This window comes from Miscanthus floridulus, chromosome 4, assembly GCF_019320115.1.
Source record: "Miscanthus floridulus cultivar M001 chromosome 4, ASM1932011v1, whole genome shotgun sequence".
NCBI classification, from domain to species: Eukaryota; Viridiplantae; Streptophyta; class Magnoliopsida; order Poales; family Poaceae; genus Miscanthus; species Miscanthus floridulus.
The window spans coordinates 97,672,415-97,692,893 of NC_089583.1; the positions used below are offsets into that span (position 1 = coordinate 97,672,415).

Here is a 20,479-nt window from a genome sequence, read left to right on the forward strand (position 1 = left end):
GTGTGAGGATGGTGAGCTGAGTTCGATTCCTGGCGCCCACAGTTTTGCTTCATTTTGCATGGCAATGGGTGATTTTTGCATGGCACTGTTTCTGTCGTGGAGATGCATGGCGCGCGTACTATTCGCTATTTTCGGCTGGGAGCGAGGAGGAGGTTGCATGGCGCCTTTGTGCACCCTCTCGTTTTCAAATTTTTCAGCCTAGAGCGCATTTGTGCTTGCTCGACGCGTTTGTGCCTGCTCGTTTTTCAATTTTTTTCGGCCTGGCGCGGCGAGCTGGATCCATGGCGAGCGAGCGAGGCGAGCTGCGACGATGGCTTAATAAAACGCGAGTGGAGAGCAGCGAGGGCGATAGGCGAGCGGCCACGGCGCGGATGGGAATCGAGGAGAATTGGCTGTGGCGTGGACCGGTCCTGTCATCAATGCGCGGTGCATGCATCGAAGGGGCAGGGGCATTAGCGTCCAGATTAGTGTCATTGGGGCCAGAACGTCGTTCTTTACAATCTTGCGTATAGGGGCCAGGACGTCGTTTTTTTTGTTATACGAAGGGAGTATATATCTTAATTTCTCCTCAAGTATATTTTTAAAAACCTTCTTGAGATTTTTTCCAATAATTTCTTTTTGATTGGAAAGCTCGCATGCAACCCACCATTGAAACTTGTTAAGCTTTCACTTTGATTGACACTAGATATAAGATATTCTACACATCATACAAAATTTGATATCACTTTCCATCAATTCGTGGTCTCGTATGGGTTAGAATCTTAAAAGACATAAGCAACATTAGTTGTTGATTAATACCTCTAAATAATAAAAACAGATTTAATCGTTTATTTATATTAAATTGTATATTTATCTCTTTATTAATTTTCTAACATAATAAGCATAACATATATTTTCTAGTTTTTTTCCAGTTGTGGTAATAAACTTATAATCTTATCAGGTACTCCCTCCGTTCCAAATTAGATACACTACTTTTATTCTCTCTAGGCAAAAGTTACGTATCTAGAAAAAAATGTCTTATAATTTCGAATGGAGGGCTGATCTATCTGTTGTCATATCCATAATTATTTTCTTTTGCATGTCACCTGTGTGTATCTTCAATTTGAATTTAGTTGAAACATTCTCTCTTAATTATGGTGACTCTTGTTGCAGCCTATATCTCATGACTTCATGAATCTAAATTTTGGTTTTTCACATTTTAATCTTGTTAACTACTACATATTCTATCCTTAAGTTAGGTTAAAACTCTTTTGCGCCTTATTGTATATTTTATCAACTCTTCTATTGGACCTTTTCAAAATAAGAATTTTAGGTCACAAACTACACCCTTAAATACTATGATGGAATAAACAATTATTTAAATATGTACCGCGTTGCAGATCGGTGGTAGAGCTTGAAGTGAGATCTATAGGTAGCGATGTTAACCACGTAAGGATATTAATATTTAAGCTTTATAATAATTATTTACTCCAAAGAAATTCCAAATGTCAAGAAGATATAGCTACATGTAGTTTGCACTAGTCTCATAAAACAACCTGAGGTTTTAAGGTTTGACTAATCTTATCATAAATAATCTAAAAGGGGTCTTCTAAATTTATATCTAAATTAATTGCATTTCTCATAAAAATAACAAAATTAATCCCAAAAATCTACATCTAAGTTACTTCCTCCATCCCAAAAATAACGTAATCCTACCACAAAATTTATGTGTAATTGTTGTTGAGGTCTGCTTTTCAGGTAAGAACCCACCAATTAAAAAACCATGGCATGCAGTTTGACCGCACTATCTCATCCACGTAGCCTCTAGCCTACTCCACAAGAGAAAAAACACCGTCCGAACATTCGCCGAGCATTCCTGATACAGTGATGGATGTTGTGTTCAGATGCTTATCAGAGAGGGGCACATGCATAATTTTTCCCTCTCACTAATCTGGCCTCGGTAAGCGAGATTTATGGGACGGAAGGAGTAGCTCTATAATGTATCTGGTACATGTTTTAACTATTGAGGACGGAGTGTAGGCGGTGAAAGCAGACCATGCATGGTATCAGCTAAGTGGTCATGCAGGAGAAGTTTAAAGTTGAAATCCAACATGTCAAGTTCAGATTTCTACTATTTGAAATCTATCGATAGAAGACGCCACACTTGTGGTGCCACCTCTCGAACGTGTGAAGACGCAAAGTTGTGGTAAGCGCGATATATATGCTGTGTAGTATATACTCACTCCGTCCTGAAATATGGTAACTAATTTTCTTTCATATAATAACGGGAAAGCATGCTGATCTAGTCAAGTATTCCGTACATTACTAGCCGGTAATTAGAGTTGCCAGATTAAACCGTACACGTGGCATATGGTTTTGGACTGATATACCCCCACAGCCACAGCTCACAATGAGTCCGTTATTTTTGTTTTCTCTTTGTGGAAAGGAATGCTAGCTTTAATAATTTACTGGGCCCGAATGATTCGCGGTCACGTGATGCAGCGGGAATGTAAAAGAATGTTGTTGGTAGGAGGAGTCACCTGTTCCTTCAAATGATTCCATCCATGCAACCCCCGACCTCAGCCTGTTCCCTTGCTCGTAAACGATCGTAAATTTCCAGCCGGGAACAGTATTTTTCTCTCACACCAAACCAGCCAGCAGTAAATAATCCACGATACGATACGGTCTCCCGAACAGGCTGACCACGAGGCCGGAGATCTCGTTGCGCTCACTGTCACTGACCAAACAACGAAATAAACAGACACCTTTCTTCTCACTCCTCTTATCTCTCTTCTTCCTGAAGCAACAGAGCGCAAGCAGAGTAACGCACGCTCGATCGGGATAAGATTGCAAAAATTATAATGCAACCATATTTCTTTCCACCACAAATGTAAATCTACATAGCATATTGTGCTTCTAAAAATGATTCAAAAGTACAGATCAAATGCACAAATGAAAAGGCACAACAAAGACACATCTCAGTTAGTTAGGTCGTTTGCATTGTGAAATTTTAAACTGCCCCCTGCATCCTCTATTGGCTCAACACAATTTGAGGAGTTTGAGGGGGATTTTACCCCTACAATTGAAAATTTTCCTTAATCTCATTCAATCCCCTCACGGCCTGTTTGTTTGGTCCCAAAACCAACGAGATTGGGAGGGACTGAGGCAGTTCAAATCCCTTATATAAGTCAAAATCCTCCTCAACCCCGTCCAATTTCCTTTGATCCCTGTGATTTTGAAAACAAACGAACAAGGCCTCAGATCGGAGATTAACTGAACAAACCCTTAAGTGGTAGTCGATGCCCCCGTAACTAGTACGACACCTATTTTGACTTTGCCAATATCAAAACACTTGGGAGGTAATGAACGTATTGATATTTTCATTATCATCATTTCTACATGGAACCACACGTGGATCTTATAAGAAAATGAGAATGAGATCTAAACACTTGGGTTTTAGGATAAGATTCTAGAATCCAACTATCTGCTCTAAACCCACTTTTTGAAGATTGTCACTATGCGAAGATAACAGTTGCTATAAGAATAAGATCCAAACATTCATTATTTTTTTATTCAGAATCCGAATTCTACAATGAATACCTAGAATTCAGATTCTCACCATGAGAATAAGATTCAAACAAACCATTAGTCGATTCTGGCCTTTTTCTTCCACTGAGTCGAAGACTTGTTGGAGTTCCACTAAGTTATATATATATATATATATATATATATATATATATATATATATATATATATATATATATATACACTACCCTGTAGCTGGCTAAAAAATAACTTATTCTGTAGGCACTTTGAGTTACGATAATTACTATGTTAATTTACGATATTATAGTAACTCTTTACTAAGTGGTTTACTATAACGTTATGGTAAATATCCCCATGTGTTATAGTAACCCAACTATCATAAATATGTATTGATATTATCGTAAATTAGTATATAAAATTATCGTAAATGGAGGTGGCTACAGAATAACTTATTTTGTAGCTGGCTACTGAATATACTCTCCATATATATATATATATATATATATATATATATATATATATATATATATATATATATATATATATATATATATAAAGCACTCTTGCTCACAAAAGATTCAACTAATTTTTGACCCGACGGTTTCTACGGCTCATAAGCCGGCTGAAGCTGATTTGGCTGATAATCCAAGCTGATAAGGTCGGGTGAACAGGGCGACTCATAGTAGTATGGTACTGGTACATGTGTGCACAGTAAAAGCGAGGCAGGATACGCTAGCTGTTAGTGAAAAGGCGGGGACGACACCGTTTCTCCGACAGGCGAATTCCTCCAAATAAATGCATTCGTATCCTGCTGTGCGTGCTGTTGCTGTCCGGCCAGGCGTCGATCGTCTGCTCCTGAACGTCTCTCGTGACCGCGCGGGAGGGGAGGCAATCCATGCTGCATGCATGCCAGCAGCAGGTGCGCTGAAGTGTACTGTATCTGTGCGCACGTACGCCCGTTCGCCTGGCTTTAGATCCGGCTGGATTCGTAATTTTTTTTATCTGAAACAGTATTTTCTTTTTACATATTTCTCTAGATTTTTCCAAAATTCCTCCAAACGAACCGGCCTAGTATCATCGCGGGACTGTACGTGCGCATAGCAACGGGCGCAGGCTTTTGCACGGTGGTTGGATCTATTGACTAAAATTTAGAAGGTATGTCGGGAGGATGGTGTATAGGGTATTTGGATATTAATAAAAAATAAATTACATAATTCGTCGGTAGTCCACGAGACGAATTTTTTAAGCCTAATTAATCCGTCATTAGCATATATTTACTGTAGCAACAGTTGTCAAATCATAGACCAATTAGGCTTAAAAGATTCGTCTCGCAAATTAGTCACAAACTATGCAATTAGTTTTGTAATTAGTCTATATTTAATACTTTATACATGTGTCTAAATATTCGATAGGACAGCGACTAAAATTTAGGAGCCGACAACCAAACACCCCTTAACTCCACTCTTCGCGTTCCATCTATCTCTGTAGTTCTGTACGTTACATGCATAACTGCTGCCACGTACTTCTCCGGCCCCGACACCGGGTGAGAATGCCGGCGGACGCCACTGGCTGGCCGGGACCGCGCCGCCTTTCTTCTTCGATTCGAAGCCTTTTTGTTGTCACTGTTGACAACGGAGCAACAGCGCTTTGCAGTATATTTTCCGTACAGTAGTGTAACGAGATCTACTCCAAGATACTCCGATATGCTATAATACTCGTATGATGTACTTGTAACGTGCATTCTGCGTGTACAAACGCGTACGCGACATTGTACAGACGTAGGAGTAGCTTGTAGCTACCAGAGCCGAGCTGTAGACGTAATGCACATGTGTACTTCCTCTATCTAAAATAGAAGATGTTCTCGCTTCTCAAAAAGTCAACTTATTTTTAACTTTAACCAATTATATATATATAAATAATATTTATATTTATAATACATAATTAGTATTATTAGATAGATCGTTGAATTTATTTTTATAATAAATTTATTTAGAGATATAAATATTGTACATGTTTTTTATAAATTAAATTAAAATTGAGAAAGTTTGATCTACACATGTCTCGTAACGTCAATCTATTCTGCGACGAAGGGAGTAGCACCTCTGCGACGAAGGGAGTAGCTAGGTGCGGCGGTGCAGCCATCCGGCCGGCATAGGAACGGCCGGCATATGGGGCGTTCACGCATTGCACGCAGAGGCATGGCCAGCCCCCGCCGGGCGTGTGTGTGCCTCGGGACCATGCACGCATACCACATCCTAGTAGCAGTCGAGTCGGCAGTCCGCCCCATCCTCGCCGCCCGGGCGCCGCGACAACTTTAACGTTGGGCACAAGAACTCGAGACAAAACACATCCGGCGGTCGCGGCTGGTGCGCCTATTAACCCGCTCCCTTCCCTTCCCTTCCCCGGCCGGCCGTTGGGCGGAGTCACCCGGCAGCAGTCACTTTTGAGAGAGAGAAACGGCTAGCTAGCCGGCCACCGGGTCCTCCAGTCAAGTGGAGTCGTCCGCAGTGTCTGTGGGCTGTGGCGGCCGCCGCCGCCGCCGCTGCATGGCACTCCACTGCAACTTTTTCACCGGCCGGCTCGGTCGCACGCTGCTGGAGGCTATGATTGCAGCACTGACTGCAGCCTATTTCTGGGCGGTTCCCTGCTCCGCCCGCATCGTCTTCTTCCACCTGTGCCCTGTGCCAAAGGCGCTGTCGTTGGAACACTGGCCGGCCGGTTTTTGACTTTTTACTGGCGGTGGCGGCCAGCTGGCCAGGTAAAAAACTGAAACGGCAGCAGCCGGCAATCACTGCAGATACAGGCGTTTCGCTGCGCGCCTGCATCTGCATGCATGCGCACGCAGCCCATGAGCCATGCACCAGGGATAGCCGGAGACGGCGGTCCTGCATGATGAAATGAAATGGAGACGGACAGCGGAGAGACAGCCGGAGACGACCGAGCGAGACCACGCCGTGTCGGGGTGGCGCGACCCAACCCTGGTCTGTCTCATCGTGTCCCCTAGCCTGCCGAGGGCTCGCCCAGCATGGCCGAGTGGGAGTGGGGTTGCCGCGTGCTGAACAGACTGTTTCTTACGTAGCTACCAGGTCAGGTGCTGTGCTTTTCGGCCCCGACCGACGATCCACCCATCCTTTAGGCTGGCTGCCGAGCAAAGTGATGGCCATTTGCATAGGACGAGTATCTCATATCTGATCCCGATCCCTAGTCGTGGAAAAACGGCCTTTTCAGGGGAACAGAAAAGCTGGGGTACGGCGGTGCACTGCTTCAGCAGCCTAGTACACGCAGCACGAGCGTGGCAGGGTACTACGTGCCCTGCCTTTTGCAATTATTGTTCCTTCTCTATTCACAAGCAAGTTGCGCGAACGTGTCAGCATAGTTGTCATGTACTTGCTTTGGCCAAACGGCCAACGAAACGAGCTCCGAGACGGAATCGTCAAGGACGACGACATGCATGCGCTCTTCTATTCATCGGCACAGCTAGGGCCCGGTAGCGGGGAGGATGCGGCCGGCGGCGGCAGGGCCGGGCAACGCGAGAAGAACCAGCGTTCAGAGAGTTGAGACGGAGAGGTGGTGGTGATGCGCCATACAGGTAATAGTTTGGCTTAGGACGAATTCAGAAACTACGTACTATATTTTGGTGTAGAAGTAAGCAGTACATCTTAGCGATACTATGCTATCCGTACGTATATCAACATTTGCACAATACATGTTACACGCTTTTGTACCCTTGAGACAAGACATTTATACACTACTACAGAAATGAGATCTAGTCTTGGTTGGGAACTAGCTCTACTCCCGATTTCCCAACCGGGACTAGCAATTTGGGGCTAAAGGTGTTGTTCTTTAGTCCCGGTTTGCCACAACCGGGACTAAAGATCCTCCCAGCTTTAAAAAAAATAATGCCTCCCACCGCTGCGTCCTGTGAGATTCGAACCCAAGACCTCATGCACTGCCTCGCCTACACAACACATCTAACAATGGATGGGATGCTTTTCTTTTGAACTAACCCATCCGGAGACCTTTAGTCCCGGTTCGTGTTACCAACCGGGACTAAAGGATCCTTTAGTTCGGGTTGGTGTTACCAACCGAGACTAAAGAGTCTACCTTTAGTCTGGGTTGGTATTATCAACCGGGACTAAAGGTTGTAGGACTTTTAGTCCCGGTTTAGCCGTTGGGCAGGGACCTTTAGTCTCGGTTGGAGACACCAACCGGGATTAAAGGCCTTCTAGTCCCGGAGGCAAAAAAATATCGAGACTAATGCCAAATTAGGACATCATTCTAAAGTCTGTTATCTGACAGTGATACGTAATATCTTTCTTTCTGTCGACGTACGATTCCGGCGGATCGTCGATCGGACTGTGTGTATGTCTATGTGTATGTGTATCCAACCATCAGGTACCCTCTCACTTTTTTGGCATTAAAATGTCCTCTCTTGTACATGGCATGTCCACTCATCTTCGACAGCACAGCACAACACATAAGCCTTATATTTTGTTTTCTCTGGCCAGCCCATCTCTTAGAAGTCCATCTCCCTTTTAAAGTATGTTAACCGTTTTAGCTTTACTATGTACGTAACAGACACTCTTATATATATATATATAGAAAGCCAAAATGATTTATAATTTACAATGAAAGGAGTACATCTCAAGAAAGAAACTACACTGCGTGCCCACTATTTTCGAGCGCTAGACTCCCTTTTCTGTTGGTGATCGCCGCATAGTTATCTCCCACCCCACATTATGCAATGGCGACAACACATCTCCACCCATCAAAAGAGAAAACCAATGCAAGCACAAGTAGTATTATAGTAGTCGTCGTCGTCTTGTGAAAAAAAGTTGTACTCCATGTAAACACTAGAAATTTAAGCTAAACACCCAATGCAAGCAATATTTCTTTTCTTGACTTACCTCACTCCTCTCTTTCCCTTCTCTACAGTCACTTTTAATCCTCATATTTTCTCACAGGTCACAAGGCAGCCAACACTTGCCCTTTGCAACGGAGCTAGCTAACAGCTACTAATTGATTAGCACGCTAATGATAATTACTCCCTCCATCCCAAATTTCAAGTCATTTTGGCTTTTCTAGATATATATATCTTGCTATGTATCTATACGTATGCTATATTTAGATTTATAACAAAATCTATGTATTAAGAAAAGCCAAAACGACTATATTTAGATGTATGACAAAATCTATGTATTTGAAATGGAGAGTATTAACTATTAGCTAGCTAAATATTACTAGAGGATTGTTTAGATTCATCTATTAATATGTTTCTAATAGGTGGTTGTGTCCTATGTGTACCTCAAACTGGGTGGTGGAAAGGCTACTTAGCTAATACTCCTATATATCTTTAGACCCTTAAGGTTGTGTGTCTACTCTTTTCTAGGGTCGATCTTTATTTTCCCTTGGCGAATAATTGTTGCCTAGCACACACACTCGGTTTGATCGGTGACAAAGAATCCCACTCCTCCACCCATCAAGAGCCCTCGTCCTATGAGATTCGAGGGATCTAAGGCTAATCATGAGGGCTTTTCTATGAAAAAATCACGCTCCAATCTCTTGTCTCTCCCTAGCCAGCTTCCAAATGTTATCGTATCTCCTCTGAGAAAGGTAAATTCCACTATTCTCTCGAGAATTTCTCTTTTATTTAGGGAGTCCGATGGCCTTCTCATCCTATGGAATCTCAAACAGCTAATTGCACTCGACGGACATGTTTAAGACTACTCCGTTTTACTTTGTTTCAGTTCTGCTTCTAACTTTACTAACCAAATAGCACTACTACAGGAATCAATTTGCGCAGCGTGGCCAAAATGGGCTCCGTGGCGGGCACCTCTTTTGCCCGCCACGGTTAACCGGTGGCCGACCAGCGAGGCCGGCCACCGAGGCGCCCGCTGCGGGAAAATGGTTTACGGCGGTGGGCCACCTTATTTGCCCGCCGCAGGAAATCGTTATTTACCGCGGCGGGCAGTATGAATCATCCGCCGCGGTTAATACGATGTACCGTAGCGGGCTCTTTAAACTGCCCGCCGCGGTAAAGAGTTCATTTCCTACGGCGGGCGCTTTATATTGCCCGCCGCGGTAAAGCCTGTACAAATAATCACCGCTGCCCCTTCGTCTTCTCCACGAGTCTTCCTCTCTCTCAAACTCATGGGGAAGGTTTTGCCCTAAAATTTGAAGAAACTTTTGATTTGAGTTGAAGGGCTTGGATTTGAGGAAAGAGGACATCATAAGAGGTTCATAAAGGCTCCCCCTCTCTCCTTCCATCCTCTCTCTCTATTTCTATCACCTAGAGTTCTCTCTAGATCTATATCTAGATCTAGATCAATTTTAATGGAAAAAATGATGTCATGTATTTCTTTAACCTTAGATTCATCATAGATGCATGCTTCATCTTTCACATCGTTATTTCCTCTCTTTTCATGATTTTGGACGTAAAAATCATCAATTTCTCCTAATTCTTCTTTATTTGTTGATTGTGACGGATAATGTTCGCAGGTATGATGGATAGGTCGGAATGGATGTACCGGATCGATAGAGTGAATGATCCGCGGTACCTCTTTGAATTAAGGAAGTTTATTGCTGCTGGTAAAGCTCACCATGAGAGACTGAAGCGGATGACAACCATATGTCCATGTTCTCGTTGCAAGAACCTGAAAGCCCACCGAGACAGCGAGGTGCAAACTCATTTGATCATGCATGGTTTCGTCGAGGGCTAAACCGTCTGGACATTTCACGGCGAAAGAGTTGGTGCGAGTGGCGGTGCATCTAGAGTGAGCTCTTCGACACCGACGACGATAGCACCATCGGTGAATAAAGATCCTTTAGGAGCACCCGGCTCATCATCTTCAGCAGCTGCTGCGCCAGCCGACAGTGACAACAGTTGTCGTGATTACATCATGGTGGATGATCTAATGCAAGACATGGCCGACGAAGCCGGCGACGGTGGGGATGGTCAGGATACTGTGAGCCAACCCGAGGATGTGCAGCTTGTTGAAGATCTAGTCAAACATTTCGATGAAGACGACGTTGTGTTGGGTTGCCCAAAGTGGTTGGAGAATTTCAGAGAGTTGAAGCAGGCGACAGTTGATCCTCTCTATAAGGACGGCGACGATTGTCCAAAGGAGTGCACGACGCTCCGTTTTAACCTTCATATGTTGATGTTGAAGGCTCGTCATGGTTGGTCTGACACTAGCTTCAATAAGTTGTTAAGCTACCTTGCCACCACGTACCCAACGGCTAACAAGGTGCCCGCCGATACTTATCGGGCCAAGAAGCTGATTCGGCCAGTGGCGATGAAGCTTAGAAAGTTTGATGCATGCCCTAACCACTGCATCCTGTATCGGGGCAATGAGTATGAGAATTTGACGAGTTGTCCACACTGCAACTTTAGTCGGTACAAGAAAAATGCTGGTTGTCGCGTGGATGCAGAAGACGAGGGAGGCTTGCGGGGTGGTCGGAAGAAGAACAAGAAGGGGACAAAGAAGAGCAATGTGGCCAAACAGATCTTGGCTCAGCAGGACGATGAAGAAGAGGGTTACACGCACAGGAAAAGTCCAGCACTGTCGGTGTGGTACCTGTCCGTGACCGATCGCCTGCGTGCAATATTCGGGAACCCGAACGATGCCAAGCTCATGTCCTGGCATGCATCAGCTGACCGCCTGAACGACGATGGCAAGCTACGGCACCCATCCGATGGCAAGCAGTGGAAGGATTTCGACGAGGCCTACCCGGAGTTTGGCAAGGAGCCCAGGCATGTTAGGTTTGCGCTAAGTACCGACGGGATGAACCCGTTCGGTGAGCTTAGCAGCTCGCACATCACTTGGCCCGTCATGCTCACCATGTACAACCTACCTCCCCATCTATGTCAGAAGCGTAGGTACCTTATGCCTGCCGCGGTTAAGCCACGATTTATCGTGGCCTCTAGGCCGCGGCGGACGGCTTTGCCCGTCGCGGAAAATCAAAAAAGCCCGTCTCCAGTAAAGTTTGTGTAGTAGTGTAGGGATATCATTTTTTTCTCTATATAAACGGTAGATTTTTTTCTTACATTTTGTGAAACACCTAAAGAGATACTCTAGAAATTCTATGTTTTTTAAGCTACTCTATGTTGGAGTTGATGAAGTAGAGTTGGTGGACTAGTCACAAATAGGCCCTAAGGCCCTACATGGATTCATTAACAGTTAATTAATAGTTAACTAGCCAATAGTTCATAGCTACTACCATTAGCTAGCTAACTATTAGCTGTTATTAGCCGGTTTGGTCTAACCAGTGAGATAATTATTAGTTAGGTACTCCAACCGTCCTAAAATATAAGATATTGAAGCATTCAAATTTTATCCCAAATTATAAGGTATTCTACTGTAACTCATCTGAAAGTCCTAATCACATATGTATCTTCCATTAGTATCTATTACTAGACTTTAAATATGGTAAACACATAGTTTCTTTATAGTTAAGGGATGGTTACATGCGTCATTTGCATAATTTGTCCTGGAACTCTAAGTATGCTTTATATTTAATGATAGAGAGTAACTAACAATTAGGTAGACTATTGGCCTGTTTAGATTAAAAATCAATTATTAACATCTAACTATTAGCTCGGTGATCCAACGAGACCTAAATTATCGAACACAACGACGCATCAATGCATCACACACACAAACAGAAACCGCCGGATCCAAAATCCAGCCGCGTGGCTGGCAGCACCTGGATTCATAAACTTTCGCACCAAACGCCAACCTCGCTGATCGATGATCAGTGATCACACCAAATCAGACACCTCCATTCATTCAGTTGATACCATCTCTCATCAGCCATGTCCTCGATCGCCCCCACAACAAATTTTCCACGTCACCAGCAGCCGCCAACGTTACAATTGGCCCTGTTCGGCTTATCCCATATTCGACTTGTTCGGCTTTTTTTCTTCAGCCGAAACATTATTTTTCTCTCACAACAATTCAACCAGAACAATATTTTCCAGCTAAGTTTCAGACCAGCGAACGGAGCCAAAATAACAGCAGCACACGTGACAAAAAAACGGGGAGCAGAGAACAAGACGCATCGCTCGGATCAAAAAGAGAAAAGGAAATAAATAAGCCGGAGAAAAAAAGGCGGAGCGAAAGAAAAGGGCAAAAGGAAACGGAGAAAAACGCAGGGGCAGGGGATGGCACGGCAGCGCACTGCACACCCAGCCGCACCCCACCAAGGCCCTGTTTATGGAATTTCAAAGAAAATTCATAGGAATCCATTTCTTTAGAAATATTTTTAGAAATGTTATTTGGAATTTATGAAACTTCAACAGTAAAATAAAGGAAAGTTTCCTATCTCCATTTATTTCACAGGAAACAAAACATCCGGTCCAAACCAGATTCACGAAGACCGAGACAGAAAGAGAAGAGGAACAAAAAAATAATGTTATTTTCTGTGTTTTTCTTGTGTTATGGACTCCTGTGTTCCAAACCTCTTTCTACTTATTTTCTGTGTTTTTTTTCCTCTATTTTATCACTACACGCTCATCATATTCATACGTTTTTTTTCCTATTCCTATGTCCTGCGTTCAAAAAAAAAAAAAAGGCCCCCAAGTGTGGCTGGCAGCGGGCGGCGGGCGGCGAGCAGCGGCAAACGCAGAAAAGCAGGGTAAGGCCCCGTTTGGCTACTTGAGAGCGACAACCAAGAGAGAGAAAACCAGCTCTTGTGAACAGTGCCCGCACGGAGGTAAACAGTCTCACGAGGAGCCGGAGCCGCCCTAAAATCCAGCCCGCCACGCCGGCGACAGGCGTCAATGTACGGATGTCTCCCCTGGACTGCCCACCCCCGCGATCCTCCCTCCTCCGTCTCCGTTCCGTTGCTCCGCCCCCGGCCCGTCCGTCAACTGATTCCCCGGCTTTTTTTCCGGTAAAACCACCCGCCGCACCGAAAGCGCAGACGCGCCTCGATGCCTCGTGCTCCATAACCAACACCCACACGGCCATTAGCCGTGCTAGCCATAGAGCCCCCCACAAGGCACCACACTCGCTCGTTGCCACCGCCACTTTCCCCTCGTCGGACCTCGGACGGAAGAGCGCTCTCCCCCACCGCCGCGGGACGGGGGGGAGAGCGGAGCAAACGGGCGGGTTTTCACCGCGGCCTGAGAAGGAGAAGGACGACCTGCGCCGCGCGCATCGCGACGAGCCGTTCCCCGCTGGCACCCACGCCAAAAGGCGAAGATTCTCGGCCGAGCCCCCGTCCCCTCCACCACTCCCCGTTGTAGCCGGTAGGAGGAGGTAGTCACCCCAGATCTGCTCGCCTCCACGCCCGCCCGCTGCTCCCCCTCTAGATTCGCCCCACCCGCTGCTATGCGGTTGCCGCCGCTGCTGTGACTCTGGGCGAAGCAGCGAGGGGAGGAATAAAAAGCGGTTCTTGCGGGCGTCAGGCAGCCGGCTGCCCCGGTCGGTCGGGTCGCCATGGGGTGCGGCCAGTCCAAGATGGAGGAGGAGTACGCGGTGCGCCACTGCCGGGAGCGCTCCGAGCTCCTGGCGCTGGCCATCCGCCAGCGCTACATGCTCGCCGACACGCACCACGCCTACGCCGAGTCGCTACGCGCCGTCGGCGCCCTGCTGCACGACTTCCTCCGCGGGGTCCAGTCGCTGCCGCCGCCGCCGCCCGAGCCCGCGCTCCGCCTCCCGCAGCAGCGGAAGGGCGACGGCCTCCCCGCCGCGTCACCGCCGCCCGCAATCGCCTCCTCCTCCTCCACCGCGCCGCCCGTCGCCAAGCAGGTCCGCATCGCCCCCGACGACGGGCATATCCACTTCTCCGACGACGACTCCGATTCCGAGAGCGGGCACATCAAGTTCCACGACGACGAGGAGCCCGACCCGGCTCGCCGCCGCTCGGAGGTCGTCCGCTCCGCCGGGGAGCCGGGTCCTCCGCCGCCGCAGATGGGACCGCCCTACGCCTCCGGGTATGCTCCGCCGCCGTATGGCCCTGGATACAGCTACGGGTACGCCAATGGGCCTGGGCCTGGTCCGGGTCCTGGTCCTGATTATGGCGGTATTGGCATGAACGGCGGCGGCGGTTATGAACCAGGCTATGGTGTCATGGGCGGCGGCGGCTACGGGCAAAGCTATGGCGGCGCCGGCTATGATGACCAGGGCTATGGTGGCATGAGCAGTGGTGGTGGCGCTGGCGGCTATGACCAAAGCTATGGTGGCATAGGTGGATATGGCCAGAGCTTCTTTAACATCAACTACGCTCGCAGCCAGCCACCTCCACCGTCTGTCTCGCACGAGCACCGCCTGCAGGCCACTAACGCCAGGGTCCACTACTATTCCGGCAATGGCGAGCAGCAGCCACCCCCGCGCGGCTACGGTGGTGGGTACTATCCACCGCAGAGCTCGAGCTCATATAATCAGTATGCCTATGGTGGTTACTATGGAGGTGGTTCTGCTCCTGCACCACCAGCAGACATCCCTTCCTCCTCCCGTGAGCCAGCCACACCACCGCCGCCTCCATCTCCGCCGATGGTGTCCACCTGGGATTTCCTGAACCCGTTTGAAACTTATGAGAGCTACTACGAGCAACCAACTGCTACAGCAGCTCCATACTCTCCCAGCAGGAGTTCAAAGGATGTTCGCGAGGAGGAAGGGATTCCAGACTTGGAGGACGAAGACATGGAGGTAGTCAAGGAAGCTTATGGTGATGAGAAGCACCCTGTGAAGGGTTACATGGGGAACGGGAAGGCGGCCAAGGAAGAGGGTAGGAGCAGCACGGGAGATGAACTGCCCCGCAAGTCCAAGGCGTCTGAGGCCAGCAGTAGTGGGAGCAGCTTGGAGCATGACGTGCATGTAGTGGAGAAGAGTGTTGTCCGAGAACAAGTTCAACACTCGGAGCCACGGCAGCATGTTGCCGGTCTACCACCCACAGGATCAGAGAAGATATACATTGATGACACTGAGGTGGTGTTGGAGATCAGGACTCAATTCGATCGTGCCTCTCAATCAGCCGGTGAGGTATCCAAGATGCTTGAGGTTGGAAAGATGCCTTACTACCAGAAGAGTTCAGGTTTCAAAGGTTGGTAAAGCTTATTTCACATTTGCAATAATAATTTTCAGTCTTACTGTACACTTAGCAGTATGAATGCTAATTTGACACAATTTGTCATTTAGTCTCTGCAATGATGGTTTGTGGTATACCGACAATGGAGGAGGAGTTTCTGCATTTTGAAGAGGACAAGGCGATGGGATCCGGCAACCTCTCCTCTACACTACAGAAGTTGTACATGTGGGAGAAGAAGCTTCTTGAGGAAGTTAAGGTATAGAATGTGCTTTACATCTTTGGATTTGTTAGGAATGTTGTGGACTAGTGGTATGTGAGATCGCTTTTGGGCATATGATTCTATCTGCTTGCACCTACATGCTTGTAGATCTTAACTGAGAGTGCACAGTCAAAATCTCGTATGTGAAGCTTCCAGATTTTATCCATTCTCTCATGTTATCCTGGGTTTCTTCTATTTATAATTTTTGGGGTTGCCGTATATAGAAATTTTAGCTTCTGATTAGTTTTGACTTCAAGGCGTTAATTACAGATCAAGTAGCTAGTTTAGGTTATGATTATGAATGTGCCCGCACCAATACCTATTTTGGAGTGCCTATTCATATGTTATTAAGAAATTAATTGTGCTTCTAATATCCTTGCATTTTCTCCCTTTTTCCTTTTTTGAGAAATGGTCTATTCCGGAAATGATTGTGTCTATGGTTTTGTGCTCTCTTTTGCATGGGCTTTATGTTTTCTACATTCAGCCTTTTTGTTCCCAAGGCTTCACTCTGACACCACAATGCTTTTACTTTGCCAGCCTACTTATGGGTCCATGTTTTTTGGACAATTTCTCTTGTTTTGTTTTTATTATGTCAGGCCTAGTAAAAGCCAGCATGGATTTCCAGTTCATTATTATTTTTTGTACTGTGTAAACTGATGTAACTTCCTTTGGAACTTACAGACATAGGAGAGGATGCGCTAATTCTGTTTTTGTACCGTGTAAACTGATGTAACTTCTTTTGGGCCTGACAGACAGAGGAGAGGATGCGGGTACTGTATGACAGAAAACGTGAGGAGCTGAAAATGTTAGATGAGAAAGGTGCAGAAGCTCATAAGCTTGAGGCCACTGAACTTTACATCAGGAAGCTATCAACTAAGATTAGCATAGCTATCCAGGTTGTAAACACTATTTCAGAAAAGATTAGTAAGTTGAGGGATGAAGAGTTGTGGCCACAAACATGTGAGCTCATTCAAGGGTATGTCTTATCTCAAAGCAGCTCTAACCTTCTTATTTTAGCCACGTTATTGCAATACTTCCTCTATCTGTGTTCTGATTTTTTGGCATGTCTTGTTTTGCGCTTGTCTAACTAGTAATTTGGTTTGGGTTCCCTCTGCAATTCTTAGTATGGAAATAAATTACTCAAAAGGTTCTCACTGGCCTAAGTAGTAGATGCTGTTTGGTTCATGTATTTGTAACGCCATTCGATTACACTGCTAACGGATAACATATGATTGTGTTTGTTTCCGTCCATCCGTAATTTGGTCACGTCGTAATCCCATACTGCCCTGTAGGAATTTGTTACCCCTGCCAAAAGAGTGTGAATTGTTAGTTTGTTACCTGCGTGTTTTCTCCTCTGCTCCACATCTTCTGAACCAGGCTGGCTGAGGGTCTTCTCCGCTCCACATGTCGCGAGGCGCATGGCCGCATGCAGGCCCTTTCCATTTCCGTTACCATGTGAAAACAAACATATCGAGTGATCTGTTACTTTATTAACGTTACGCCTGTTTTTCGATTACATTTCTGTTTTTGTTACAGTTTCTGAACCAAACATCATCGTAATGGTTTTCTTGGAAGTAACCCACACAACATCTAACAAAACAGGAATAACATATTTGTTGTCATTCATGCCTAAATAGATTGATAACCCTGTGTTAATACTGATAGAGTGATATATAGGTGCAAAGTTCAAAAAGGCGACGCCTTAGGCGCGCCTAGGCGCGACCAGTCGCTAGTCGATGGGTTCCCGCCTGGCCTATGGGGGTAGGCGGACATCCAGGCGCAAGGCGGCGATTCGGTGGGCTAGGCGGCGCGGAGGCGCGAACGCGCGGAAAATTGCTGCAGCGGGAGGTCGCCGGTGGGGGAGGAGGAGCTGCGAGCGGCGGCAGGCGCGCACTAGAGCAGAGAGAGAGATGCTGGAGAGGGGAGGAAGAGGAATCGGTGGCGGCGGCGGCTGATGCGGGAGGAAGCGGATGCGGCTTGCGGCGTCGAGAGGATGCGGGAGACCGAGATGCGGGAGACAAGTAGATGGATAAGGTTGGAGACCTGGAGTGGGATAAGGATGGAATAGTGGGCTGGACTGTTGCCTCTTGGGCCTTTCTATCTCTCTAAGCCAGCCTTTCTATCTATCTAAGCCCACTATTCAGCTGTTTATTTTTTCTTTTAGAATATAAATATATGTATATTAGTATATATACAAAAAACGCCTAGAAAAACGCCTTGGAACGCCTAGGCTGGCCTAGGCGCTAGGCTAAGGGTCAGCGCCTAGCGCCTTCTTGAACTTTGTATAGGTGTAACATCTTGAATAAAGTTAGGACTTTCTAGAAGGTAGTCATTGGTGTTCCTGACATAAAAGATGCATAAAACTTGATTGGAGTTTGTACATGCATTCTTAGATTCAAAATTGTATTTACAATGAGTTGTATTCTTAGATTCTTAGATGTATAAGTTGGCATCTGTGAATCCTGTTTTTTGTCCATAGTTACTTGATTATTTGTACGTTGGTATATTTGCCATAGATTATTTCTTGAGACTAAAAAACAATATATTTCAGGTTGATGAAGATGTGGAGCGTTATGCTAGAATGTCATCAGATACAATTGCATGCCATATCCCAAGCTAAAAACATAGACTCCATGATAGACACTGCAAAGTTCGGTGACGCTCATATGGACTTGATCAAGCGGTTAGAGCTTCAGCTATTGGATTGGATTGCTTGTTTTGTTGCATGGGTTAGCGCTCAAAAGAATTATGTTAAAACTTTATATCAGTGGCTGAGAAATGGTGTTATCTACGTTCCTGAGGAAACTGAGGATGGGGCGCCTCCGTTTTCTCCTGGAAGATTAGGAGGGCCACCAATTTTCGTCATATGTAATAATTGGGCTGCCAGTGTGGACAGGATATCTGAGAAAGAAGTAGTCGAGGCAATGCAGACCTTTACATCCAACGTGCTGAATCTCTGGGAGAGGCACAGGTCAGAGCAAAGACAGGGTCTGATGGCGAATAAAGGTATGGACAGGGATCTTAGGTTGATGGAAAGAGATGAACAATCAATGCGCAAGGCTCTGGAAGAACAAAATAAGAAGCTTGTGCTCATTTCGAACCAGGGCAGTGTATCCTTGTCTGCACAAGTGTTACATGAGCGAGGCCCTGGTGCTGAAGCTGGTAGTTTGCAAACAAGTCTGAAAAATATTTTTGAGGCAATGGAGAACTTCACTTCTGCATCTGCAAATACATACAAGGAGCTCCATCTTTGCGCGGAAGAAGAGAGAGCCCGAGTTGCACAGGCATAATCGGGGTTGTTATTGATCTGTACATGAATTGGGCAACACGCTGCATTCTTTGATCTGGATGACCAGCCATTCTCCTCCAGCCATAATCGGGAAGCACAGTTATAAAAACAGGCAATCACCAGACATATTCTGGTAGTTGGGAGACCCCTGAGGCGACAGAGTGAAGAGGCAGGCCCTTGTGCATCTGAGAAGCTGAATTATGACCTCTAGTTCACCGGGAAACCCCAGAAGATAGTTGGAAGATGTAAGCTGCATGATCTTGGTTCAGATCAAAGCGTGGGGCAAATAAGATGCAAGATTCATGGAGGGCTCCCCACCCCATGTCAACACTCAGCATACACACAAGAGGTCAGGCTATCAGATTTATCAAAAGGTGTTCCATAACGGCAGCATTTTGGCATGTCAATGTACATTCATTGTACAGAGAGGTGACGCGGGATGAATCGAGCTGGAGCCTTCTGTCCGCTGCCGAGAGCCCGGACATGTTTGCTTTGAGCTTCCTCTGCAGTGTTTGGACTGCGGCTTCGCTGTGCAACCGCACCGGAAGTACTCTTGTAGGGTTTACCAGAGATTGATGAGCTTGTAGGGTAGGCGTCCTGACCCGTTCTGCAGATCAGCTAACCAACCGCTCCGGCCATCGTCGACTTTTTTTTTGGTTTTGTTTATTTATCATACATATTATTAATTCATTTGTAGCACCCCGTGTACAGCTGCTGGCTAACTTATTAAAACCTGCCGTGCCATATTTTATTCATTTTTTTTACACCCCGGTTCGCCCTGCTGAGCCACCTGTGTGATTGCCAGATGGATAGTTGTAACGGTGGTTAGCAGTGATGGTACAGCATTACGATGGTGAGGTTTTTTAGTTGGCTTCCCTTCCGAGTTGCGTCGCAGCTATGGCAGCCAGGCTGCGTGGCCAGGGTCCAGCAGCTTGTCCTGCGCTCATGCATGGATCCGATCCGATCGTTGCACACCGGCTGCTTGCATCGCATCGCATCTGCGGAAAAAGGATGACAGGAGCTGGACTGGCCTCGCGGTGTCGTGTCAGGCAGGCAGCACCGCGCGCGCTTCGTTGTTGGTTTCCCCGTCGGCGTGTACAGCCGCGTCGTCGTGTTCCTTCACGTGACCAAGGTGGCGCCACGCACCATGCGCGGCACGCCTGCACCTGCGCGGGGGACACGTCCGTCCGCGTTCCGTCGCTTTGTGCGGGTGGGCTATTCAAGTTCCGGCCTCAGGGTCCGGGCCCCCACGGAGCAGTCTCCCGCTGCGTCGGCTCGTGTCGGCCCAGCGCGCCCGAGGTGCTGCTGGCCGGGCCATACCGTGCCCAGGAGCCGCCGCGACGCGCGCGCTTCCATGTTGGGCTGAATTCCCT

The 20,479-nt window shown here is 46.6% G+C and overlaps 1 protein-coding gene across 1 annotated transcript; it reads left to right on the plus strand.

The window, feature by feature from the left end:
* Positions 1–13,464: 13,464 nt before the first annotated feature.
* LOC136550089 (protein ALTERED PHOSPHATE STARVATION RESPONSE 1-like) lies at positions 13,465–19,872 on the plus strand. The gene is made up of 4 exons (XM_066541558.1): positions 13,465–15,573; positions 15,669–15,814; positions 16,570–16,793; positions 18,369–19,872. Exons 1-4 carry the CDS (start codon positions 13,968–13,970, stop codon positions 19,105–19,107), a joined length of 2,715 nt encoding a protein of 904 aa, XP_066397655.1. The 5' UTR covers positions 13,465–13,967; the 3' UTR covers positions 19,108–19,872.
* The last annotated feature ends 607 nt before the right edge of the window (positions 19,873–20,479 follow it).

What these genes read in the sequence shown, in the direction of transcription:
- LOC136550089 (XM_066541558.1), top strand. Translation starts at nt 13,968, where the DNA reads ATGGGGTGCGGCCAGTCCAAGATGGAGGAGGAGTACGCGGTGCGCCAC. An exon ending in AGCTTCTTGAGGAAGTTAAG is followed by an intron (nt 15,815 to 16,569) that starts GTATAGAATGTG and finishes TGGGCCTGACAG; the next exon opens with ACAGAGGAGAGGATGCGGGT. An exon ending in ACATGTGAGCTCATTCAAGG is followed by an intron (nt 16,794 to 18,368) that starts GTATGTCTTATC and finishes AATATATTTCAG; the next exon opens with GTTGATGAAGATGTGGAGCG.